We start from the raw sequence: 27780 nt of genomic DNA on the forward strand, positions 1-27780 counted from the left end.
CCTGCCGGATAACCTGCAGCTCAGACCCGGCAGCGTGTGTCTGGTTTCCCCACTGTTGTGTACCCCGGCACGGCTGCTACCAGGGGACTCTCTACACTTCGCCTGGTCTTTCAGCTTCCTCAAAATCAACAGGTTCATCAATCTGCTGGATAACACTGTCTCTAAACTGTCTCCTCACTATGTAGATTATGAACCTTTTCATATAGATCACTCTGTGTCTCACCGTCATAAGTGCATCACTCCCACTGCGGTACTCTGCAAGTGAGCTGTTGCGTCTCCGGTCCTACTCCAGCACCCCTCCAGATCTGCTTGCCCATTGTGACATTCTCAGGTGAGCAAGATATGTCCATCATGGATCTGGTCGCAATTTCCATTACACACAACACACCAACAAAAGCAATATTCCCTCTTTCTGGTCCACTCAGCCCTGCTCCCCTCGCACCTGTACCTGCACAGTCAATCACAGTGTGTTATCCCCCATTCAAAAGATAGCCACCTATGTGCCACTTGTCTGTTTCAAACTGGCTCTCTTTAATATACGATGCCTCACTAGTAAGGCCCTGCTGGTTTCGGAACTCATCTTGGACAAAAAGCTGGACTTCTTATGCCTCACTGAGCCCTGGCATCAGCCAAATGACTTTTCCCAGCTTAACGAAACTGTCCCACCCAGTTATGCTTACATTAGTAAACCCTGGGCTGCAGGAAGGGGGGGCGGACTCGCTGTGCTATATTGTGAGAGCATCAAAGTCACTGCTGTACTGTAAAACTCACAGGTCCCAAACCCATCATTATTATTGCCATCTACCGACCACCAAAGCCCTCCTCTGTTTTTCTCACTGAATTCTCCTCCCTGTTAACATCTGTATGTGCCATGTCCCCTACTGTCATTCTCATGGGTGACTTCAATATCCACACTGATGACCCATCCAACCATTTTGCCAATGATTTCATCTCACTCCTTGACTGTCTTAGTATTATGTCAGTCTCCCAACACATAACAAGGGCCATACACTTGACTTAATCTGTTGCACTGATATCATTCCCTCTAATCTCTATGCCACCGAGTTCACAGTTTCTGACCAAATCAAATCAAATCAAAACAACTTTATTTGTCCCAAAGGGCAATTCAGTTTGACAGTTCACCAGGCCCTACAGATATCCATGCATACGACGAAAGTTGTTCTGTTTGATGTTCATGCCTCATTACCCAAAGTTAAAGAGTATCTGACTATCTCCTTCAGAAACATCAAAAATATCAACCCTACAAACCTCACCACCCTGATCACCTCCAACCCCAGCCCTTCCCCATCATCCTGCTGACTTGGTGAATCACTACAATTACTGTCTCTCCTCTTCCCTCACTGTCCTGGCCCCCCTAAAAACCCGAACAGTCTCCTTTACCCAGACTGCTCCCTGTTTTACCTCCGATCTTCACCAGCTGAAAACTGCTGGTTATCGACTGGAGCGGCTGTGCAAAAAAACCTGACTTTCGGTACACACCCAAATGTACACTGACCCCACTCTTAAACTGGCTGCAATTACACCCAACCTCGAAAAAACCTGGTGCTGACCCAGCTGACCTTAACCACTACAGGCCAATCTCTAACCTTTCCTTCATATCCAAAATCCTGGAGAGGGTGATTGCCACTCAACTTCAGTCCCACCTCGACTCACACAACCTCCACAAACCCTTCCAATCTGGTGTTCACCCAAAACACAGTGCTGAAACAGCCCTGACCTCCTCCGTGCAGCTGACTCTGGACTGCTCACCATCCTTATCCTCCTTGATCTCAGTGCTGCGTTCAGTACCATCTCCCACCCACTACTCCTGGCAAGCACGGTTGAAATTGAGATCACTGGTGTCGCACTTTTGTGGTTCACATCATATCTTACTGACAGACAACAGTTTGTCCAGATGAGGAACCACAGGTCGAGGTATTCTGCTGTTTCACTGGGTGTGCCCCAGGGGTCAGTATTGAGTCCACTTTATTCATCATCTACCTCATTCCCCTGGGCACAATCCTTCCTCACCATGATGCTAATTTCTACTGCTACGCAGATGACACACAGGTCTACATCTCCACTAAACCCTCCACTGCCCTTCCTTCCACCTCCCTCACCACCTGCCTTGAGGACATCAGGAGTTGGATGAGCAGGAACTTCCTGAAGCTCAACAGAAGCTAAACCGAGGCCCTGCTCATTGGTTCCAAAAACACCCTGGCCAAAATCCAAAGCACCCACGTCCCTCACATCATCATTAGCCCCTATTTCCACCGCAGGAACTTTTATCAATTACCCAGAATTTTGAAATTCCACCAAATTACCTGGGTAAAAAACTTTCCCTCAACCCCAAACTTACCCTGGAAAAAGTACCTAGTAGGGGGGTAGGACTTTTCAGATTACCCAGAATTCTTGAGGGGCAGGGTGGTGTGCTGAAGAATGCTGATTGGTGGAACACTCTCTTGCAGCGTTCCCCACTTCCTGGCAAACTTTATTTCATTTTTACAAGCTTCACTTCGTTTGTGTTTTGATTAAGGATGGGCACCAAAACCCGGTACTAAATTAGCACCGGGTGTAAATTATCAAAGACCTTAGAATTGTACTGACGGTATCGGTTCTCCTCTGCGCTGAACTCCTCCACACACACACACACACACACACACATACACACACGACACAGCCGAGCGGCCCCAGCGGTAAAAGAGTGAAGATAACTCGAAAATGACTCCAGTTGATGGCAGCTACACTCGTTACTGTAAGTGAAATTAAACCTTAGTGAGTAAGAAACCAATTCTTTAACAATACATGTGTTCAGTAAGCATGAACATGTAAACATGTAGACAGTGATAGTCAATATGCTCCGTCCACAGTCTCTCAACCACCGACACTAACGTTATGTCTTACAGAAGGACAACACGCTAGTTCAGCTGATAGCGAATTGTTACTAATAATCTCAAATAACAGCTGTCTGTATGTAGACTAACTTAGTTTGACACTATACTTTAAAACTTAGCTGCTGGCTGAGACAAATAGCCCCTCCTAATTTGAACAAATTTTCCGGAACTTTGAGGTGCGGTGGAAACGCAAACCACACAGATTACCAGGAATTCTTTTACCCAGGGAAACAAATTCCTGGTAATAAAAGTTCCTGGAAATGTTGGTGGAAAAGGGGCTATTGACAACTTCCCTGTCCCCTTCTCCAGCCACGTCAAGAGCCTTGGTGTCATTCTGGACAGCACTCTCTTATTTGAACCATACATAAAAAATATTACCTTGACCGCGTTCCTCCACCTCCGCAACATTTCCAGACTCCACCCATCACTAGCCTCTTATACACTGCCAGATTTTCTGCGAATGTTTTTGCTGGCCAGCTGCAAGCATTTAGACACACAGAGCCGGATTGGTGAGTTGATTGGAGGTGCCCAATTTTCTGCCTCGTAGGGTAGTCATATTGGCGGAACCCTTTTACTTTAAAAAGACCGAGGCGGCCTTCCGCAACGGGAGGGGCTATTGAAGACTTGTGGGAGGAGCTGTTGATGACGCCGCATGTGCGATCCACTGGCGGTGGATAAACAGGAAACAGCTGATAGCAGGAACAAGCGAGCAGCTAGTAGCAAGAGGGAAACACAAACCTGACAGACACTAAAGATGAGCAACTGGGGAGACAAGGAATTGGTCCACATATTTGTTACATCTCATATTGACTACTGTAATGCAGTACTCTCTGGCCTTCTCACCAAACTCATCAACAGACTTCAAATCATTCAAAACTCTGCTGCCCGGATCATCACCCTCACCAAATCATCCGACCACATCACCCCCATTCTCATCCAACTACACTGGCTCGTTGTGCAGTACCGGACTGATTACAAAAACCTTCTGTTACATTTTTGTAGCTCAGAAATGTATAACCAGATAACACAAGCAATAGCTAATAATACCCACTGCTAGAGGGCAGTGTCACAAAAGTAGTCTCTATCATGCCAGAAAACGGAAGTGATGTTATCGACACTGTGAAATGTAAACAAGCAGTATAACTAAAAGAGACAGGTAAAAAGTTACCTGTTGCATCTACAACTGAGAAACACACAAAAAAGTGTGTCAACATATCAATAATCACGTCATTTAAAGAAGATGAGCTCAAAAGAAAGTCACTTTGTTTAACTAACTGGATCTTCGTAAGCTAATCAAAGCCCCTAGGCTAGTGATAGCAGTTGCTAGTGACAGTCACGGACAGCAACCTCACCTTAACGGCACTTTACTATCCAAGAGAGTTTGCAGTGGACATAAAGACAGCTTCAGCGTCTTTATGGGTGAAGAAGCGTTGCTGTTTGCCATCCACAGCAACACACAGCATGGTGGGGTAATGGAGAAAATACTTCATATTGAGTTCACAGAGCTTACGTTTGATGGGATCAAAGCTCCTGCGCCTTTCGTCAGGTCAGGACTGAAATCAGGATAGATGTAGATGCGCTTCCCCTTGAACTCTAGATTAATCTTCTCCCTGGCAAGGCGAAGAATTTTCACCTTATCCTGAAAATTCAGCAACTTGATCTGGCTGGCTCGATGTTGTACAGAACAAATCAACATAATAAAATAACAGTAATCTGCATCTGCACAATAGCTGTAATCTCTAATTACAGCTATTGTGGTACAATATGTTGAAAGTATATATTAATATATGATAGTATACATATGTGCCAATAACCATACGTGTATAATAACAGTAGAAGTATGACGACGAATGAAGAGATTAGATGAGCCCATATCCCAGGCAGAAATAGTTTCCGCCATCTCCTCCTTGCATACAAACAAATGTCCGGGCCCTGATGGCTTCCCGGCAGAATTTTTAAAGAAATTTTCGTCACTGCTTTCCCCATTGTTATGCTCAGACTTCTCTGAATCCTGCAGAGAAGGTTCGGTGTCTCCAATTCGGTGGGCAAGGTCTGATCGCTCTTTATAGGATTTTCGTTTCATTTGAGCAGTGTACGCTATAATCTGCCCCCGAAGATAAGCTTTAAGGGCATCCCAGACAATTAGAACAAAGGTATCTGGAGACATATTAGTATGAAGAAAAAAGGCTATATCTTTCTCCATGAATTTGACAGCAAAGTTGAATTAAATCGCCACCGCTTGTTACTCTGAGGGAGGCCAGGAAGGGACATAGTCAAGACAATAGGGGCGTGGTCGGAAATGACAATACTCTGATAAGCACAGGACTGAATGAGGGAAATGAGTTGGTTATCGATGAAAAAATACTCAATTCCAGAAGAGGTGTGGTGGACGTGTGAGAAAAATTAATATTCTCTTTCGCTTGGATGCAGAAAACGCCACACATCACATACACCATAATTAGAGAGAAAATCTCGAATGAAACAGGCCGACCTACTTGCTACTTGGTCGAGCATCGGTCTAAAATCGGATCTAGCCAATTGTTTAAGTCACCTCCTAGTATTGGAGAATATGTGTTGAGATCCAGTAATAATGAAAACAACTGTTCAAAAAAACCTACATCGTCCACATTCGAAGCGTAAACATTTATGAAGACTACAAGTGAATTAAATAGCTTACCAGAGACATAACATATAGACCAAACCTGCTAGAAATCACATTGTGCAGCTCAAAAGAAATGTGTTGACTGAAAAGAATTGAAACTCCCTGGGATTTGGCTTGAAAAGAGGAGTGAAACCCTGCCCCAACCATCTCAACAAACGGCCAGTGTTTGCATTGCGATATGGGTTTCTTGCAGGAAGGCTATTTCTGCTTTAAATTGTTTGAGATGTGAAAAAAACTTTAGACCAGCTCACTAATTCAAGGTGTCTATCCATACAGCTTCACTGAGAAGGTTAGGACGTGAGTGCAGTAACTTAAAGAGGTAACAGATAGAATTCGTTTTTTTTTTTTTAGCTTGGCGCCACCTAGCATCAGCTGTGTTGCTCGCACTGTCGCAACGACCAAATTGACCGTGGGGATCAGATAATCAATAAAATGTAGGCTGTAAAGCCACCGGTATACCTCTATGTATATGTAGAATGAGAAGGTGTGTGGACACTATACTAAATAAATGAGCAAAGAGACCGAGCAACAATTATCAGATTTATCTGAGGAAAAAACAAATAGTAATGCAAATAATTATACCAGAATGCACAGTACCAGTACAAACAACTCACAGTAAATTATACCAGTATGTACAGCATCAGTGCAAACAATAGTAGACACATAAGGGCTAATGTATAGTGAGCCGGTGACTGTTGAAAAATAACTCCCGACAGGGAGAAGTTATTTTAGAACAGTCACCAGCTCACTATACATTATCCCGCTTAGAACATGGCTTACTACTAAAACATTCAAATGTTACAACTGGCATCAATATTATTAAATTGCTGGCAGAGTGTATTGACAGCGAGGCTGGATCGGGAACTGCCCATTGGTCCGACATCCCCATTCCGAAATCACCATGATGCCCTGTGGTTAAGGTCTGGTTAGGTTTAGGCACAAAAAACACTTGGTTAGGGTCAGGAAAAGATCATGGTGTGGGTTAAAATGAAAAAGAAAGTGACAAACACATAAGCTGTGAGCCTGCTTCGCCTCAAGCCTTTCCCAGCTGACCCAGAGCCGGTCGCGGCGCACCATACGCCCGCCGTGAGCCGTTCAGCACCGCGGACAGTCAGACTAATGGGATGTCGAACCAATGGGCTATTGGACCAATGACGTGGACCCGGCCGGATCTACGCAGGGGCAAGTGGGGACAATGCCCACTTAAACAAATATCTTGCCCCCTCAAATCAAAAAGGCACAAAACAGAATAGTTTGCTCATCTATCTCCACTCCACTCCGTGCTGTGTGCCGGCTGTGTGTGATCTACTGTCTGCAGTCGGCAGAGACCCTCCCCCCAGTAAACACCCAATCACTGTTTAGTATGCAAATAAGCCAAGATGCATCGGTGTCAGGTGTCTCAGTCTCAGTGAGGCAGAATGCAGCAGTAAAGTGAAGCTCCGTTAAACTTGTCGTAGCATCTCGTGTCATGAGATACTTAATATATAGTTAACAACAAAAAACAAAAGTAAATATATCAGTGTGAGCACAGAGTGTGAGTCTGTCAGTGCGAACGTTTCTTCAATCACACAAGCACAGCGAGAGATGAGTGCCTGCTGCATGTACTGACGACAAATGCCCTGTGTGTGCCAGACCCCTACGTAAAGCCCGGCTCAGCCTCTAGTTCTGCATGCTGTTTTTTTGATTTTTACAAAGCTTTTATTAACTTTTCACTCCTGCAGCTTTCAGCAACTCAAAGTGAAGAGAAATCTGTTAAATTGCTAACAAAAAAAAGACAAAAAAACAAAACAAAAAAATATAAAATGTTCTGCTCTAGCCTATATCTGTTGTGTTTGTTAGTTCTGTTAGTTTGAGAAGTTTTTTTTTATAAGACTAGCTTTGGTACTGTAAATACTGACTATAGTGAGGTTATTGTAATTATTATTATTATTATTTCATATGCTTAGATGCCTAATGGCCATCCAATAAGATAAATGTTAAGATGTTGGTTGTGCCTGGATGAAGGATGTTTTTATTTTTTTTTATTTTTATTTCATATTTTGTTTATTTTATTTTTCAGTTTTCCTCCCTGAGGGGTTGCCACCGTATTGTGGTCAGGGGATTTGCGTGCCTCAGTGACCCTAAGAGCTATACCAGCAGGAGCTTAGTCTTCAGGTGAGACATCCAAGTTGGACAGGTCTTAGGGTAGAGGCCTGACAAAGTGCAATCCATTTCTTTAGGTTGGGGGTTGGACACACAGCTAACAACAACCCAATTCCATGTAGAAAACACTGTTATCAACAACAAAACAAGCGGTGAGCACATTTGAGACCACGGTGCTTTGACACCCTCTATAGGGCACTCACACAGCGTCCCCACATCCTGCGAGTGAGTAAATGAGTAAGTGAGTGAGTGAGTGAGTGAGTGAATGAGTGAGTGATTGAGTGACCTTTATTTGTCAGCTCTACCTATGGCAAAAATGTGCTGGAGCATGATGCCCCCTTCACATTTATGACTGCCCCCTCATATATGACTGCCTAGAACCGGGCTTGATTGACAGAGGAGAGGCGTTCACCAGACAAACGGGAGCAGAGGAGAGGATTTTACTCCAATTCTCCCGGTAGGACACGCTGGGTGCCCAGTAGCTACGAAGGCTGCCTTCACATTTATGGCCAGTGACCGACATGATCTCCCTGCTCTCCACGCCAGCTTGGGAGAGCTGTTTGGACTAACGTTAACTGATTTTGATGCTCCTCAGTCTTGCAGTGAAAAGTCCAGTGTTCATTTAGCTGGGCATAACTTAGCTGGCCGATGTCCGTCGATAGCTGCCTCCGTGAGAAGAGAACAGAAGGAAGGGAGGGGGGTAATCACTGTCCGAGGGCTGCCATAGAATGGCAACGAGGATGTCAGCCAACACTCACTACCCGGTCCCTGGTTGCAGCGATTTGCGATGCTGGCCAGCTAGGAATGAACTAGCAGCCAGTATGGTACAGTTCTCTCGTCTAGCTAACATTTAGCCGTGTTACTTACTGATCCATCAGAGAGAAAGCTAGCTTGACATTGGTTTTTAAGCCTCTTTGGTCACGGAGCGCCCTCCATCTCTTGAACCCCTGACTGAGGTTTCCTCTTGTTTTTCCTCTTCTTTTATCACTCTCCTTTTTGCTCTTCTTTGCCTCCTCAGGCAGAGGAGCTTGTTTTCTTTCAGTAGGCTGTTTTTCACTTGTTTCCAAACTTTGTCCGTCTGCCATTATGCCCATGACTCAACTATCTCATGCCCAACTCCTCATAAGAACTCGCTCCAGTCCCTGATTGGCTGACCGACTAGTTTCGTAATACATGACACGTTGCCTGCCGTAAAGCAGATTTTTTCTGCGAAATTTCGCCCCAGGTGACAGAAGCTTATTACAAAGATTGCAAAGCCACTAATTAACCTATGTAAACGCAGATAGTCTGATTTTACTGTGGCCACTACCCTGTGCAACCCACATTATTTTCATAATGGTATATTTAGGAAAAGATGCTATCTGGTGCCTCTTTAAGAAATAAACTTAAAAGAGAAAAAGAGTGACTATTGCACTGTACAAAAATGAAAGGAAATAAAAAATGGCTGGCAGTGACATATCCCCCAACCGACTTTCCCCAACCAAGACAGCTGCTAAAAAAAGGCAGCAAACTCCTCAGAACAAACAACATGTAATAGCACATCTTCCTGTCTCGCACTAAACTAACCATTGCTCCAGTACCCTAAACATAAGTGGATACAGCAACTCAAAATTGACATTTAAACTTAGACAAATTAGAAAACCAGATGTGAGTTCTGAAATATTATTACAGATAACATTAAGTCTATCCAGGCCTTTATGATATAGAGTCAAACAGATTTAGGCAGTCATAACAACCATAGATAACAATCCTACAGAGCACTGAGGTAACGTAATGCAACCTGTTAAATGCAATTGTTAAAGAGCTTTCAGGTAAAAAACTTATTACACTAGCATTTTTGTGCAACATTAAGCCAGAAATCAGTAACGCAAAAACAGAACTAAAAAAAGATCTAGTGATAGGTACAATATTCATGCAGAGTGTCCAAATAGAGTAATATTTACTTGTGAATATTAATCATAGTCTGTAGAGGTTGTCTGGCAAGGGAGCAGGGGAAAAATACTCACAAATGAGTCACAAGATTGGGCATGTTCACCAATGAAACAACTGGCGTCAGTTAACATGGCGCTGAACACATAGAAAGATAGGACAGTGAACAGTGCTACCTTACTTCTGATGGGTCTAAAGTAATGAAGAAGTCCCTTCACGGAGATTTTGATGGCGTGGGAGGCTGTCAATGTACTTGTGTGCCTCGTCGACAGAGCCAATCCACTTTTTGGTTCCACTGGGCAGCGTTAGACGGAGCCGGGCCGGATAGAGCAGAGCAGGCTTCAGACCCACTTTGTAATGTTCTTCTATTACGTCTCTGTATTCCACTTGCTGGTTAAGAACATCAGGGCTGTATTCTTCTACAACCCAAATTGGTTGGCCACGATACCGAGGTTTCCCTCTCTGCCGTGCCTCTCTGATGAGGAGATCCTTTGCCTGACAGTGATGCAGGCAGCCAATGACTGGCCGTGACCACTTTCCAGGGGCTGGTTTGGATCTGGCGGAGATGGTAGTGTGTCTTTCCCAAAAACTTCATGCAGCAGCTTTGAGAAAAACTCCATAGGATGGCCGCTTTCAGTGGATTCCGGTAGAACCTGGATACGTATGTTCTGCCGCCTGCTTCGGCTCTCCAAGTCAGTAACTTTAGCCTTTAGCCTAGCATTTTCATCCCGGAGAGTAGAGCAGATGCTTTCAAGGTCCACAACTCGCTGACCAAGGTCCTCTGAAGAGAGTTCAAGGGACGAGACAGGTTGGCCGCTGTCAGGTTTAGAGTCAAGCAGACTGAATGATGTTTTGAACTCGGTGGCTAACGCCTTGAAGGGTGCTGCTCGAGCAGTGCAGTGATAGCTTTCAGTGTTAAGCTAGCGTTAGCATCTTCTTTTTTGCCTGACTTGCCGCTCTTCGAGGACATTTTAGAGATAAAATGGGTTGTTCAAGTGAAACTGAAAAGAAATAATCGTTTTGGCCCTTGAGTTGGAGGGCTGGATGGTAAATAAAGTTTAGTGTTCCTCACTGGAACACTCACACAACAAATCTAGGGATGGGTACCAAACGTATTGAACGAGCCCCGGGGCTACATTCTTCAAGACCGCATTGATAAGCTCTGACCTTAACGGTTCTGCTATCGGTCCTGGACCACTTGCGTTTTTTTTTTTTTTTTACAAGATAAACGTTATCTTGCACATTTATCTCACCAACTCCGTCAATTATCCGTCATTGTATCATAATTTTCGTCATTCTCCCTGAAGACGAGAGATCTGTGTCGCTCACCCTGGCTGCCTGCTGTGTGTGAGTGGAGAGTAGGGGGGCTGGGCTGTTGTTCCAGTCACACATACACACATACACACACACAAGACAGCGCATAATGTTACACCAACTCAAGCTCGTAGCCTACCTTTAGATAGGTAACGATGGCGGAGAGAGCCAAACGGTCAAAAGTTGATGCAGACACAGCACGTTGTCACGAGTGTGACAAATGTTTTGCGTGTAAGGGCGGCAACACTAGTAATTTGTCAAAACACCTTGCGAAAGTGCATCATATTCAGACAGAAAGATGTACAGTGTTTGGCTGCCCTAGCACAGCTAGTTCATCTACGTCCAGTCCAGTCCAGGTTTGTAACATTATGCTAGCAGCCAACACGTGGAGTTAATAACCATTAGCTATTTTGCGACCCTATTTACTAAGTAGGGTTTCAGATTTGGGATTTTATTTGTGTATTTTTCAGATACTTCTAAATACATGAATATAACCATAATTATAGCCTGGGCTGGGTGCGTGGGATTTCCCCCCCTCTGGTCTATATATCCATAGTGATTAATGTTACATCACCATATAAAATACCTAGAATACCTAACATACCTAGAATACCTAATATTTTTACTTGTAGGCTAGATTTGTTTATATATGCTACAGTTATTTGTTTTCCACAGAGCTCTACGGTGCGAGCAATTTACTGCATTTGCGACTAAAAATAGTTTTGTGCAAGTAAAAGAAATCATTCAGGAGCACGCTGTGCGGGTACAGATTTCAACCAGCAGCAGAATCCTGTCGGTTGTGGGTTGAACGGGGGTCACAGACACAGACAGGAATACGTATTCCTGTCAAATACGGCGGCCATAGTGCTCCGCGGCGCAAGATAACGGCTTACTGGCAACGGAGAAGCCTGGCTCCAGGTCCAATAGTTTCCTCTTTGTTGGTGTCATGACTGCCCAGAAGTACCTGAACAGCTGAGCCGTGGCGGCACACAGGTATGTGACGTGTCAGAGGAGAAACGAGCCGTTCACATTACTCTTTGTGGCAGGTAACGGTCCACAAACCTCAGCGCACATTAGGGACTGTTCTTTACTTATGAAGGAACTGTTCTTTACTTGTCAGGGGAGGAGGGTGGCTGGTTGATTTTTATTTTATTTATTTATTTTATTTTGATCCCCCCTATGTTAATCACTTATCGATGCTGTTTTTGAAGTATGAATAAGTCAATCAGTAATTTATTCCATTGAAATATCATTGATGTATTATAGAAAAGTGATTTATCTTTTTATAAATGACAAAAGGCACATCTGCCTCATTTTTGCTGTGGTATTGTGATACTACTCAGAACCGTGATACTTTCACTGGTATCGTACCATGGGTCCCAATTTTGGTACCATGACAACACTATTATTTTATGTATTTTACATTTCAAGTTGTAAAAAGTAAAATGTTTTGTTAAAAAACTATTTTGTTGCATAATGAGAATTGAGAAAATAAAGCAATTTATGTTCTTAATTTGTTTTTTTCTTCCTCAAAAAGTATCAATAAGAGTACCGTTAAAATACCGGATCAATAAGCCGTATTGATAAGAGTAGTAGTACCATTAAAATCTTAACGATACCCATCCCTAAACACATCTACTCCATCTGCCTGCCGACTGGAAGAAAAACAGTGATTTCCTATTGCTGAACACAGGAGCTGCTGGTCTACCACTGCCTAGATCACTTATTTTGTTAATACGTTTTCTTTGCTGACCCCCATCCAAAACAGTATATTGCTTAGCTTCCAGCCTGCTTCTCTAAACTAGGGGCGTGTCAACTAATATATACTTTATGTAATGCACTGACTATGGAAAAGTAACCCATACAACCCCACATCAAAAAAACTGAATTATCCCTTTAATATGTGTACCCCTAAATGTTAAGAAAAAAGCTCACACACAATTATTATATAATATATATTTCATATATTATACATCTGTGTGTACATTTGTGTGATCGATTGTGGTGGACCAGTATAGCCCTGCTGAGGTTCTCAGTATAATCCATGTAGTTTCAGCAAACTGGTCTAACCCTAATATAGACAATCCTTGGATGCTTAAAACATCATCACAGATGCACACTGCAGTTATATCTTTCATTCACAAAAAGGGGAAAGATGATTTAGACCCTAGTGGATATCGACCTATTTCATTACTCAACTGTGATAAAAAGATCTTAGCAAAGATATAGCAATTCGCTTGTCAAAAGTCATTGGAAGTATAATTCACATGGACCAATCAGGCTTCATCCCAAATCGCTATAGCTCCGATAATATTGGACGGGCTTGTTCGTGCTTGCCGTGGAGCCTTTAGTGCAGAAACTGAGGAATAATTTAGATATACATGGGATCACAGTGGACAGTATCCTTCTTAAACTTTTATTGTATGCAGATGATATTTTAGTACTATTAACGCAACTAGAAAATCCGTACCCACTTTATTAAACTGTATTGAAGAGTTCACACTGCTATCTGGATATCGCATCAACTGGAACAAATCTGAGGCCATGCCTGTATCAGGCTATTGCCCATCTACCCTCGAATAATTCCTGATTATAAAGATATGGTCCGAGAGAACATCAACCCACTGCTTCAGAAAATGAAATCAGATTTTGGTAGGTGGACTAAAATCCACCTTTCGCTCTGGGGGAAAATACACTCTGTTAAAATGATGACTGCACCTGTCATTTATCACATACTATCTCACCTTCCTCTGAATATTCCCGAGTCCTACGTTAGAGATTTTGACACTCTTATTTTAGATTTTCTCTGGGGCAATTCACATCACCGTTTAGGAATAAAGAAATTACAGGCCCACACAAAGAGAGGGGGGTTTTCTCTTCCCAACTTTAGATGGCATTGCTGGGCTTTCAATATGAAGCACATAAGAATATGGTTACCTAATGACAAGGCAGGAGATAAGCCAAGTTGGTTCCAAATAGAGGCTGAAGTAAGTGGAGGGCTGTCCCCTTGGTCTGAGTTACTTAGCACAAAATTGCCATTACAGAATGATAACCCTATTATCGCTAACACTAAATTAATATGGCATAAACTGCATAGAGCGGGCTGTTGGGACTTCTTGAAATCCCCTCATGTGCCTCTATGGAATAACAATTCTAATTGGAAAAAAAAACAGTTAATTGGAGTATTTGGCAAAAAGCAGGGATAACCTATATTTTACATCTACAGTACAGGCCAAAAGTTTGGACACACCTTCTCATTCAATGCGTTTTCTTTATTTTCATGACTATTTACATTGTAGATTCTCACTGAAGGCATCAAAACTATGAATGAACACATGTGGAGTTATGTACTTAACAAAAAAAGGTGAAATAACTGAAAACATGTTTTATATTCTAGTTTCTTCAAAATAGCCACCCTTTGCTCTGATTACTGCTTTGCACACTCTTGGCATTCTCTCCATGAGCTTCAAGAGGTAGTCACCTGAAATGGTTTTCCAACAGTCTTGAAGGAGTTCCCAGAGGTGTTTAGCACTTGTTGGCCCCTTTGCCTTCACTCTGCGGTCCAGCTCACCCCAAACCATCTCGATTGGGTTCAGGTCCGGTGACTGTGGAGGCCAGGTCATCTGCCGCAGCACTCCATCACTCTCCTTCTTGGTCAAATAGCCCTTACACAGCCTGGAAGTGTGTCTGGGGTCATTGTCCTGTTGAAAAATAAATGATCGTCCAACTAAACGCAAACCGGATGGGATGGCATGTCGCTGCAGGATGCTGTGGTAGCCATGCTGGTTCAGTGTGCCTTCAATTTTGAATAAATCCCCAAAAGTGTCACCAGCAAAACACCCCCACACCATCACACCTCCTCCTCCATGCTTCACAGTGGGAACCAGGCATGTGGAATCCATCCGTTCACCTTTTCTGCGTCTCACAAAGACACGGCGGTTGGAACCAAAGATCTCAAATTTGGACTCATCAGACCAAAGCACAGATTTCCACTGGTCTAATGTCCATTCCTTGTGTTTCTTGGCCCAAACAAATCTCTTCTGCTTGTTGCCTCTCCTTAGCAGTGGTTTCCTAGCAGCTATTTGACCATGAAGGCCTGATTGGCGCAGTCTCCTCTTAACAGTTGTTCTAGAGATGGGTCTGCTGCTAGAACTCTGTGTGGCATTCATCTGGTCTCTGATCTGAGCTGCTGTTAACTTGTGATTTCTGAGGCTGGTGACTCGGATGAACTTATCCTCAGAAGCAGAGGTGACTCTTGGTCTTCCTTTCCTGGGTCGGTCCTCATGTGTGCCAGTTTGGTTGTAGCGCTTGATGGTTTTTGCGACTCCACTTGGGGACACATTTAAAGTTTTTGCAATTTTCCGGACTGACTGACCTTCATTTCTTAAAGTAATGATGGCCACTGGTTTTTCTTTAGTTAGCTGATTGGTTCTTGCCATAATATGAATTTTAACAGTTGTCCAATAGGGCTGTCGGCTGTGTATTAACCTGACTTCTGCACAACACAACTGATGGTCCCAACCCCATTGATAAAGCAAGAAATTCCACTAATTAACCCTGATAAGGCACACCTGTGAAGTGGAAACCATTTCAGGTGACTACCTCTTGAAGCTCATGGAGAGAATGCCAAGAGTGTGCAAAGCAGTAATCAGAGCAAAGGGTGGCTATTTTGAAGAAACTAGAATATAAAACATGTTTTCAGTTATTTCACCTTTTTTGTTAAGTACATAACTCCACGTGTTCATTCATAGTTTTGATGCCTTCAGTGAGAATCTACAATGTAAATACTCATGAAAATAAAGAAAACGCATTGAATGAGAAGGTGTGTCCAAACTTTTGGCCTGTACTGTATATGATAGCAATTCCAAGCACTTTTTAAGCTTAAACCAAATAGTGGATATATACAAATTACCACATAATCAATATTGGAAGTATGTCCAAATGCAAAGTGCCCTGTCTAAATGGTTAGGAGGGCCGCTTACCTGTCCTACGGGCAGCCCATTTGAAGAACTGCTGATTAGATCAAGTTCAGGTAGGGGCATTGCTCTTAAGATCAATGGTTTATTACAGGAACAACTATGTGATCCTTTGCTCAAGGTTAAGAAACACTGGGCAGGGGACATGGGGGTAGACATATCTCTTGAAGATTGGAAGTCATGTTTAAATAACATAACATAACATAATACAATGTACAAAGAAATGGGTAATAGGTTTATTCAACTGAAAATAATACATAGATGGCATCAGACACCACAACAACTTTATAAATGGAAATTAATACCAGTAGACTCTTGCTGGAGATGTGACAGAAGTGGTGCCTCTATACTACATATACTCTGGACATGTCCAGCACTTAAGGACTGGTGGAATAACATCCATCAGATTATATTTGAAGTCCTGCACAAAAAGTTCCAAATCTCTGCAAAACTGTCTATCTTGGGATCGACCATTGAGCTTCAGGACAATGACTTTTCGTGTTTCGACAAAAGGTGGATTATTTTGGCTCTCACAACAGCTAAACGGATACACCCCCCTTTGAAGAATGGACTACAATAATGGCACAACTAGCTGCTTACAAGAGGGTGACATACTCCCTACTGGATAAATTGGATCAATATATGCTTACATGGAGCCCTTTTACCGACTGGCTGTCTGTGAATTGATGGTTGATTTGTTGGTGTGATGCTGTCAGTGATTTGTAGTGCTTGACTGTTGAAAGGTGTCAGTGTGGTGGTCTGTGTTTTTGTTTGTTTTGTTTTGTTGTTTAATTTGTTTGTTTGCTTTTATTTGTATTATTTGTGGGAAAAAAATCAATAAAAGTGTTCATACAAAAAAAAAAAAAAATCATCACAGAGCAATCCTGCCATCATCTACAAAATCAAGAACAGCAGGGGTGTCATCAGCAGGCTCGCTTGACTTGACAGAAGCCATCCTCATCATCCTCATTGTCTCGTCATCAGTCTCTAGACAATCCTCCACATACCGGTGTAGGGTGCTGTAGTAGTGATCTTTGGTGCTGAACTTGTAGAGAGAGGAAATCTTCTCCCAGGCTTTGTTGGAAGGGGTGATGATGTTTTCAGGTGGTGTCTGGTTAAAGAAGCTCTTCAGGTTCCTCTCAGCGAGCTCTTTCGCATGTTTAGTGCTGTATGAATCAAACAGGTTGCTCTCCTCCTGAGCATATGCTTTCCAGAACTTGAGCTGCAGGTAGCTGATGGGGGAGGTACAGCGAGCCACACAGGTCAGCAGCAGGTTGGACAACATGACAGAAGCGATGAGCAGCCAGCCCATAATCTGTGGTCACACACAATATGGATTTCCAGTCAGGTATAAACGCGGTGTTAAAGGTCCCATATTATATTCATTTTCTTGTTCATATCTGTATTGTATTTGTGGTTTCTACTACTATTTTTTTTCATACTGTCTGCCTGAATAAGTCTGTAATATGTCTGAAACACTCCCTTTTAGTGCCTGTCTCTTTAAGCCTGCCTCCTGAAAAAGCCCAGTCTGCTTTAATTGGTCATTGCTTCTGGGTCTTTCACATCTACGCTATCAGCGTCTCCGCACCATCACTGCAGCCAGGGAATGACTGTAATGGCACTTTAGAAGTAGTTTCTACCTTTATATAGTGTAGTTGTGACATCACAACTTTACGGGAGTCCTTACCGATTGATTAAAGGCACAGTTTCTGAATACAGATGGTGTGCATTTCTCTGTGGATTGAGCATCGTGATACTTCAATAGTATTCATGTAGCACCTAAACCTGCTGAAAACTGACTTTTACAATATGGAACCTTTAAAGTCACTTAGATATCTGCTGCACATTAATAGGTGAAATGAAAGAGTAAAATAACAAGAGCAACATGTTACGCAACTATTACTGCATGTTAATGGTTCCAACTGACAACAAAAAGTAGTCTAAATGTCAATACTGAAGGACTGAAAGGACATGTCAACATGTTAACACTGAAGGCTTGGACATGCTTTCGGCACTGATCATCCACGGACATCTGCAAGTCTAATGGACATGCACGCAGCTATATTCATTCCATAAGTCTCTAGTGCCCATGCTCTATTGGAAAGTAGTGCCGAAAATCCCTGGGTCATCCAAGTTGTTTTATATATAGCAGTTGAACTATTTTGCCTTCATGAGCCACTGAGCAACTTTGATCGGAGCATGCACAGTTGGGGCTTACCTCGCTATGCCTACAGTCTACATAGTCAAAAACAAATGGGCTGCACACGGATGTCTGCATAGGGACTCTGTGCCAGTGGCGGCTGCTGGTCTTTCAAATGAGGGGAGGCTCACTTTAAGTTTACATCTTAAATTTTGTCATATTTTAGCAAGGCAGTAACTTATAAAAGGAACATTTAATTGAAGCCACTTTTCAACCACACTCATGCCATAGTACCACAGCAAAACACACCTCAAAGATTTTCAGATGGGTTTAAACACCCTAACCCTTGTTTACAGTGGGTGTTGTGTGTGTACTGTACAAACAGTGAAAATAAGCTATATCGCTTATGGAAATAAAGAACTCCGGACGGCACTCTGTCAAGCAAGATTTATGGCTGTGCGTAGACCCAACTCACAACGACGTAGCCGACGCATGTCACCTACGTCGTTGTGAGCATTTTTACTTGTGCAGTGGTGTGTCTGTGTCACTCTGCAGTTACACCTCCAAAACACTAGTCAGCAGCTGAGGTTTCTGTTAAGTGCTGTAAAGTTTAGTTGATTCAAAACACACATTAAACATGGCCTAATAGAGACAATTGCAAACACAAGTACAGAAATCAGCTTCACTATAACTCGCAGCATTCACATACAAACACTTGTCTTTATCTGGACACATTTTCCCCACAAATACAACATGCTAATGTTATTAGCACAAGCCTATGGCATTTTACGTTGTATAAATTAGCCTAGCAACTACCGATCTTTTCCTCTTCTCATATAAAACCAAGGACAACAGCGACATTTAACAAAGTTAACGGCACATAATTTGGCTCCATTACAACTCACAAGATTCACTGACAAAACAACTGTCACACTAAACACGTGTATATATAAATATCTGCATGGGACTGAGCTCGAAATGCAACGATGCTGGTGTGTATTTCCAAAGCGCTGTCAATCACAAAGGGGTTCATAGTCATGATGTTAAACGCATCCTAGCGCGCGTTTAATGCAATGTAAATACTTATCTTAATGTAAATTCAATAGTGCATATTTGACCATTTCTTCTATGAAATTTTAGGGGAAGTTCACCCTCCCTTGTTGTCTAAGAGCAATCTCCCCTGGTCTGTGCAGACCCTTGTGCACATGGGTGGATGATGAGAATTACGTCACATGGACAAGTGGACATGGAAACTCTGAGTTGGCCTTAGGTGACTCTTTCCTTGGTGGTGAATTTCTCTGAATACATAAAGTGTTTTTTTTTTCAGGTCTGAATTTGAAACATGACCTCTGCACATAATAAGAAAGGGCACAGATGGTGGAGGTAAACATTCTGCAGAGGTTAGGAAAACTTTTAAAAACACAAGGGCATGTCAGATCAAACATACAAACATACAATAAAACATATGAACCCAAAAATGTTTCCAGAGAAAATACTGAATCTGAACTAAAAAAAAAAAAAACTCAAAAAACTTAATCTGAACTCACAATACAAAAGGACAGACGCCAAACTCACACCACATCTGCCTTTGCACATCATTACAATATTAGGGATGCACAGGGGCGGATCTAGAAAAACATTTATGGGGTGGCAAGAGGGGGGCAGGAATTTTTGAGGGGTGGCAACATATGGCAGACATATATGCTGAATTTAATCACAGTTATCACAGTTTGATGAGAAATAGTATGTTCACACTACGTAAGGGCACAAGCTGCCATTTACAAACTCATACAGACAAACTTAATGTCATGCAATCAGTGTCTTGCATTTGAGGTTTCATGTGAAACAGTTCATATTAGGAGTAAGTGTTGAAGGAGGTTCAACAAACTCTGAGTCTAACCCTGAACTCTGAGTTGATTTACCCTGAGATGGGTAACTCTGAGTTACCGGTTCCAGAACAGCTGATTTGAGTTAGTTCAGTCAACTCTGAGTATGTTCACTCTGAGTTAAGCCGACAATAAAAAGCCATCATCAATGGAGCTCTGACTCCACGATTCACCATGGCAACAGGTAAATAAAAGACAGCGCCTCCATTTTAATCCAGTGGATGTAGAGACATCAGTGCATGTGTAGCAGACGGTGCACGTTTATCTTTAAAAGAAGAGCCTGAGTCAGAGCGAGGAAAGTGTAAATAAGTTAACCATAAAGTTAATAAAAAAGTTTTATTCAGTGTTGTCCATTTATTCATCATTTATCAGACTTACATTTTACATACACTTACACTTACATTTTCTTAATGAAGATAAAGTGTTGGAATCTGACTGTGTATCAGGCTGTTGATACATTACATTATATTAATAATATATAATAATATATTTGCTCATATTTAATGTGATGGGGAAAAACACAGGAGGCAGCAACTGAAAAATAGGAAGATTTAAAACATATAGGCTAGGCTATAGATCAAAGACATAAAGACATGACTGTAAACTCACAGTCTGACCCAGTAATGTGTTTGGTGATTTGCACTTGAAAAGACGTTGAGGTTAAAATACAGTAGATTTGAAAATGTTGCACATCTATTTGTATCTTGACTCAACAGCATTCAGTGACTTTATTTCAGATACAAATGTAGTAAATTTAAAGACTCTGAAATGCTGCACCATTGCTCACTCAGAAATATTAACATATAATCCCCAATATTAGGCTATAGGAATTATGTTCCATCAGTGCGACCAATGACATCAGTGATAGAGATCATTAGTCATTGATACTACGTGTCTAAAGCTTCATACCGATTTTTAAAAGTTAAATAATTAAACCTACACATTATGTGCAATAAACATTTCGGAGCTGCTCTAACAGACTGACAGTCTGATCCGTGTGCACAGTGTTATAAAAAATAATAAATATATAAAGGACAGAGGTTTGATTCTGAGCTGAGGATGAATTCTCGCTGTGTAATATTTGAATATAAAGACAAAAACCGATGTCCAAAGAAATGATTGATGTGCATAAATTCAGTAGCCTAACGTAAGACAGTCCTGAGTAACAAACTAATATCCAGCAGGATTTAGACTGTGACAGACGGTAAATCTCTGCTAATTTTTTTTTTCTTTTTCTTTATTGAACAATAAAACGTTAACAGGCAGGTACACCACAAATGGGACAGTGCAAAAAATACATCCAAGACTCCAGAAAGTGTTGGTACAGACAAAAAGATGGTATAACAGGACAATAAAAAGAAGCAACAGAATTTAGTCAGAGGATGGGAAAAACATTTCATAATGAGCGAAAAATTTGATACTTTTACTGTTTTCAATTAAACGTAAGGATTTCATAGTGTAATCAAATTCTAAGAGGAAGGTTTTATAACTGGGGCAAGATTTGGCAAATTTTTGTTTGTGAATGTAAAATTTAGCATGAAGGATTACAAAATTTAGTAAAAATTTGTTATTTGTTATTTTTGTTAGTGCAGTAGCAGATGGTATCTCTTAATGTAAAGGAGTATTTGATATTGGCAGAGTTAAAAAAATGGAAATTAAAGGGCCAGTGTGTAATATTTGGCATGGTTTATTGTCAAATCTGTATCTGAATCTGTATATTCTACCCATTAATATGTTTATATAAGTGTATAATCGCTATAAAATAAAATTTGTTTGGTGTAGCAAGGGCCTTGTTTTAGAGAGGTCGCCATCTTGCGCCGCCATGTATGTACGGCAGACCGAGCGGACAATCCAGCCAGCCAGAGAACGCGTTTCGCATGTATAAATAAACCAACGAAGACAGCGGAAGGAAGGAAGAAGGAGGAGGAAACAGCAGAGAGTGTTAGCAGTTCGTCGATAGAGAGTAGTGGAAGTTTTTTTTAGTTATAAAGTTTGCGGACCACGCTTACCACGCAACAGGAGAGAATGAACCCGAACGTCATCTGCGAGGAAAAGAAGACGCAACTTCACTCCTTGTGATGCACTCTCTGCGGCGCTTTTCCTCCTGATGATATATCTCCCCAACGATGGTAGCACCGAATCCCATTCTGTGCAGCAAAATGGGAGCGGAGGATTCAGCCTCTCTTCTCGCCCGCTCAGCATCCAAGTTCCTCATCTGTATGCTCCGGCTCAAACAGGTATGGCTCTGGGTCTGTGTCCGCTACAAGAAACTCTTCAAAATCGCGTTCAAAGTTGTCCATTGCAGCTACTATAGTCCGGAGATATTGCTAGGCTAAATAAACAGCTGAGCTCTGTTTACAGGCTACGCTGTCAGTCAGTGTGCGGGCTGGAGATTGAGCAGAGAGGGGAGGGGGTGCCCGCTAGGTATTGTAAACGAGAATGTGTGTATGGAGTGTGTGTGTTGCGCCAGAAGAGTCAGAGTTTGGGACGGAGTCTTTTACCCCCTGGAGTGTTACCGGAGTTTTTGGAGTGCTCAAATAAACTGGCCTTTTTCCCAAACGCTACTCTGGTCTCCTGCTCGTGAGTGATTCATTACAATATCGTAACATGGTTTAGATTTCTAAATAAACATTCACCTCGTTGCTAGATAGACCTACTCCTGAAAAACTCATGTCTGCGCAAGGCTTTTTGTCCCTACGAGGCCACCGTCATTTAACCGACGGGAGGGGTGAGCGAGTGAGCCCTGCAATCTAGAATTTGACCACTGGTGACATCAGTGGTCAAATTCTAGATTGCAGGGCTCACTCGTTTTCAACAGTTTTCAACCCATTTTACACCCTTTAAGAGCTGATCAGAAAGCTTTTGTGATGCCACAATCAAAAAATAAATGTGAAATAGTTTCAACACAGTGGTTACAAAAAGAACATAAATCATCTATTTCGGTAAATTTGGCGATAAAACAATTAACAGGGTAAATTTTATGTAAAATTTTAAAGTGAGTTTCTTTAATTTTGTTAGAAATGCAGTATTTGTAGGGTAAAAGCCAGGACCTTCGCCATCCAATGTCCACAATCTGAGAACTCCAAAAGAACTTCCCTCTAGGTACAGAATTGTTCTTTCTTTGAAATATTTGAAGAATATGCTTATTATTACACTTTTTGTCCTTCAGTTCCAGTCCATTCAACATCAACAAAGGTTGAGCCATTCTGTGTCCATTGAAAGTCAGATGATTTTTCACAGCATGAGACAACTCCTTTGGAATAGCCTGGATTACAGCATTAAATTCTTTGAAAGGAACAGGAAAATTATATACAGTCATAAAGCGTTCATATGTAAACATATTGCCATTCTCATCAAACAGATTAAACACAAAAAGAATATCTCTTTGGTACCATTTAAATAAAAACAAAGATTTATTCCTTCTAAGTATATTACAGTTGTTCCAAAGGAAGGTTTTGTGTGGTGAAAAATTGTGGACATAGGATAACTTCCAGGCTAAAAGGGCTTGTTGATGGAATGTAGACAGAATGATTGGTAATTTGTTGGGTAGAAAGTTGCACTTTAAAAGAAAGGATAGGCCCCCAAATCGGTTAAAGATATGGTTCGGAATAAAGTACCAGATCGAGTCTCGATCCAACAAACATCTCCTTAGCCATTTGATTTTAAAGGTATTAACAACACCATTGAAGTTCAACACTTCAAGGCCTCCTTAATCTCTGTCATTTGAAAGAACTTCTTTTTTAATTTTGTGTGATCTATTTTTCCAAATAAAGTTTAAGAATATTTTATTAATTTGTGTGGCTGTCAAATTGTTTACAAATAAGGATAGGGAGGGATATACAAGGCGCAACAGACCTTCTGCTTTAGATAGTAGAACTCTTCCGTGCATTGAAAGGTCCCTTTGCAACCAAAGATTAAAAATTGAGGTTGTTTTTTTAATTCTATTGGTAAAGTTGAGGTGCTGTCTGGTTATATAATTTTTCGTTATATAAATGCCCAGATATTTGACCGAATCTTTAACAGGAATGTTTTCAATTGAAGAGTATTCACAGTCATGGATGGATAAAATTTCACATTTCAACATGTTTAATCTAAGGCCCGAGGCACTGGAGAGCTGGTTGATCAAATTAATAGAAATAGATACTTGGTCCTTATCTCTTAAGAAAATAGTAGTATCGTCCGCCAATTGGGAAAGTTTTAATTCCTTGTCAAAAATCAAAATTCCTCTAAAGTTTATATCATTTTTAATGTGGATTGACAATAATTCGGTGACTAAAATAAATAAGAAGGGCGAGATGGGGCAGCCTTGCTGAACACCTCTGTTAATCTGAAATCTCTTAGAAGTACTCAAGTTGACAATCACTGAGCTGTTAATGTCGTTATAGAACATGGAGACAATATCAATGAACGTATTACCAAAGCCAAAAGTTTGAAGGGAATGCAAGAGAAAGTTGTGTTCAATAGTGTCGAAGGCTTTATAAAAGTCTAGGAATAAAATGAGTGCTTCAGAGTCTACTGCGTCCGAATAATCCAAAAGGTCTAATATAAGTCTAATATTGCAGCTAATATGTCTATTTTTCATAAACCCAGTTTGGGTTTCGTAAATCTCCGCTAATGAATGCGCTTCAATACAAGCTTTGACACGGACTGAATGAATGAGGAAATGAAACAGCGTGTAAGAGGGAGGAGACAGAGAAAAACCTAACCAGCGAGCAGGTTAGGTTCACAGACTCAGTTGCCATGGTGATTGACTCAGAGTTTGATTTACCTCTCTTTCTGGAACTGAAAACCCAGAGTTTCCCTCATTTCAGGGTTAACATACTCAGAGTTTTCACTAAACCCTCTTTCTGGAATAGGCTACCCCTCTGGCTCCACTCAATTTTCCAAACAAAGCAGTCTCTTGCCACTGTGGCGTTATCTCATGCTGCATTCATAGCAGTCAGACATTGGAGATTCACGCTCGTAAATGTCAAATTGGCCATAACTTTTCTTTGAATTCGTTGCAGCCAACTGGGGTGGCAGCAGGGGTGGCATGGCTTTCTTTTAGAGTGGCATTTGCCACCCTATGCCACCCCGGTAGATCCGCCCATGGGGATGCACAATATTGTATTTTTTTGCCGATACCTAATATGTCGATATATAACAACTCATTTGACCGATAACCGATATCACTATATCCACTTTTTTTCCCCACCTAATTTTAGTGATCATCAAGTCTCTTCTGTAGTGGAATTAACATCATATTATGCCTGCATACTCTCATTGTGATGGCCCACCAGCAGATGGAGAAATGAAATACAATACTTTTCAATGTCTGTAATATTCAATCATTGTGCAAAATAAGAAAAAGCATGTTGGCTGATTCTGATAGTTCATTTTAAAGCTGATATTGGCCGATACCGATGACATGCCGATATTCTGCCTACACAATATTGTTCTGCAGATATATCATATTTCTTTTTTTCCTAGTTCACAAGGTCTGACACTTCTTACAAGCCTACAAGCTCTCAGTACTTATGCTTCATATTTACATTCACATGTAGGTCTTTTTAAAAGGTGACATCATTTAGACTACTTGAAGGTTTACTTCAGCTTTTTTGAAGTGGGTTATGTGGGGTACTTAAGCATAGACCATATATTACAAACAGTACATGCTGGTACGCTCCCAGTTTGGAGACACAGGCTGGAGTCTGACATGGAAGCTAAGCAATCTACTGCTGCTAAGGGGTCAGCAGCAACAAACCTTATTTTAGCCACCCACAAAAGTCCCTTCTAAAAAAATCAATGTCAGTTTTAGTGTATGCTATATTGAGTCTTTTCACTGCTTCACCTTAATGTCAGACAGCGACTTCCAACTGTTTTCCTATTGAGTAAAACAGGGGTTTAACATTGCTGAACACAGGAGCTGCTGATCCACAGCTGCCTCGAACAGTTATGTTATTGTGTGACTTTAGTGTTTAAAAGGGTTAGTTCAGATTCACTGAAGTCGCACAATAATACAAACTAACAACTGATTGAAGCAGCAGTAGACCAGCAGCTCCTGTGTTCAGTGTGCTAAAACGATGTTTTTGTCAGTGGAGTCTGGTGGCTCTGATGACAGCATAGATGAAAAACTGAAGTCCGTAACAGCTTTCCCATTGGAATGGGCTGTCTGATGGAAAGGTAAAGCTTGAAGATGCTCCTCTCACTTGGAATAATCTTCATAAAGAGTTGAAACTACGTGAATTGGTCTCTCTGCCTGATTTTAAAGCTCTCATGAGTACAAAGATGAAAGAGTTGGTTGGTTCTTGTGATTGTGCGAAGGTGTTCTAATATTTCTACATGTTACTGTATACCTTTGATGTTTTTATTGTGTTGTTGCTTGGCTGCAACTTTTTCGTATGCTACTGTCTTGGCCAGGTCTCCCTTGAAAAAGAGATTGTTGATCCCAACAGGACATACCTGGTTAAAAAGGGGTTAAATTAAATACTTAAAAACAAACAAACAAAAAAAAAAAAACAATGAAAATACTCTCAACATAGCATACACTTAAAGTAAAATTTTTTAGCTTTCAGCTTTCATGTGGGACTCCAGCCTGCTTCTCCCGCCGTCTGACATCTGTTTTATATAATACACTGACTATGGATAAGTATGCCATACAACCTCACTTCAAAAAATCTGAACTATCCCTTTAATGCTCCATCGCGTCATTATATGACTTTTGCAGTTTAATCAAAATCTAAAAACGGATGATTGGAATCATGATTGTGGATGATGATTAAAAAGTGATGCTGTCAGCCCTTAACACAACTTGATTTTGATCTGCTTTCACTTCATCAAAATATCATCTGTCTTGCATCCCAAGGCCTACAGTGTTGTTATGCGGTATGACAGGGTAATATTGTCATCATTAGGCTACACCACCTCACCAGTCTGCTAGGAGAATTCATCAAACGGTTAAAAAAACTTTTAACTACTTCGTTACCTTTGATCTCATAATCAAGCTCCCCTAGTTAGAATGAGTTGATGTTGAAAGGAGAATCAGCACATGAGCACTGACCTGAGACTGCGCTTTCAAAGTGAGCAGAACATCCTCTCTGACAGCCTGCAGCTCACTGCTGCCTTTCATACACGGAAACCTGTGCAGCTCCTCCTCACACTTGACCTCAGAGTTCTTATCTCTACACAGAAGCTTGTTGTAAGCGCTCACGTTGGTCCCGGTCATCGCACACTCATAGTAATTCCCGTTGAGCAGAGCAACAGCAATCCAGCTGGAAGGCGCCACCAACGCGGTGGTGCTGATCTGGAAGAACGCCGTCAGGGCGGCAGTCAGCCTCCTCCGGCGGCACAGGTTGGCCCTGCGCTGGCACAGACCCGTCATCACCTTCCACGTCTTCTTACTCAGGATGTAACCCAGCAGCAGGAGAGCCAAAGCGGGCACAAGCAGGAACACCATGCCGTAGACGAAGTTCAAGTCATTGCAGGGACACTTGAACACCACAGAGGAGAAGATGTGCTCTCCCCCTGCTGTTAGCAAGGCTACCAACCCGAAGCTAAGGTTAGTCTGTTTGTTTGCAATGTTCAGAACCGTCTTAAACTTATCCATCTCTCACTGCCGTTTGACACATCTACAGAAACTGTACTTTCACTTCTCCTTTTTATGTCTTTCGTCAATATGCACCTCCCTGCCCCACCCCCTTCTGTTAGCAGCACCCACAAGTGTCACTAGTTCCTTTAAATAAGTCAACAGGAGGACACTAACAGTAACACTGGGCTACTCTGACCTCGGTGTGTGAGAGTGTGTGTTTGCACTTAGAGCTACAGTAGTAGTGAGCACGCATTCACTGCAGTATTGATG

The 27780-nt window shown here is 41.7% G+C and overlaps 2 protein-coding genes and 1 long non-coding RNA gene across 3 annotated transcripts in view; 1 reads left to right on the top strand and 2 right to left on the bottom strand.

The window, feature by feature from the left end:
• Nucleotides 1-27780, bottom strand: part of LOC144464539 (uncharacterized) — a 192894-nt gene that overhangs the window by 53551 nt on the left and 111563 nt on the right. The gene's annotated exons all lie outside the window — the stretch shown is intronic.
• On the bottom strand, nucleotides 16139-27563 carry calhm6 (calcium homeostasis modulator family member 6). Its single transcript, XM_033639551.2, has 2 exons — nucleotides 26983-27563; nucleotides 16139-17232 (listed from the first exon to the last, which is right to left on the bottom strand). The coding sequence occupies exons 1-2, from the start codon at nucleotides 27526-27528 to the stop codon at nucleotides 16789-16791; spliced, it is 990 nt and encodes a 329-aa protein (XP_033495442.2). The 5' UTR covers nucleotides 27529-27563; the 3' UTR covers nucleotides 16139-16788.
• The window catches only part of cnot10 (CCR4-NOT transcription complex, subunit 10), a 46541-nt gene continuing 46102 nt past the window's right edge, over nucleotides 27342-27780 (top strand). The window contains exon 1 of the mRNA XM_033639549.2: nucleotides 27342-27480. The gene's annotated coding sequence lies outside the window, so the exon portion shown is untranslated. The remainder of the gene's footprint in view (nucleotides 27481-27780) is intronic.

The sequence above is a fragment of the Epinephelus lanceolatus genome, chromosome 10 (assembly GCF_041903045.1).
Source record: "Epinephelus lanceolatus isolate andai-2023 chromosome 10, ASM4190304v1, whole genome shotgun sequence".
NCBI lineage: Eukaryota > Metazoa > Chordata > Actinopteri > Perciformes > Serranidae > Epinephelus > Epinephelus lanceolatus.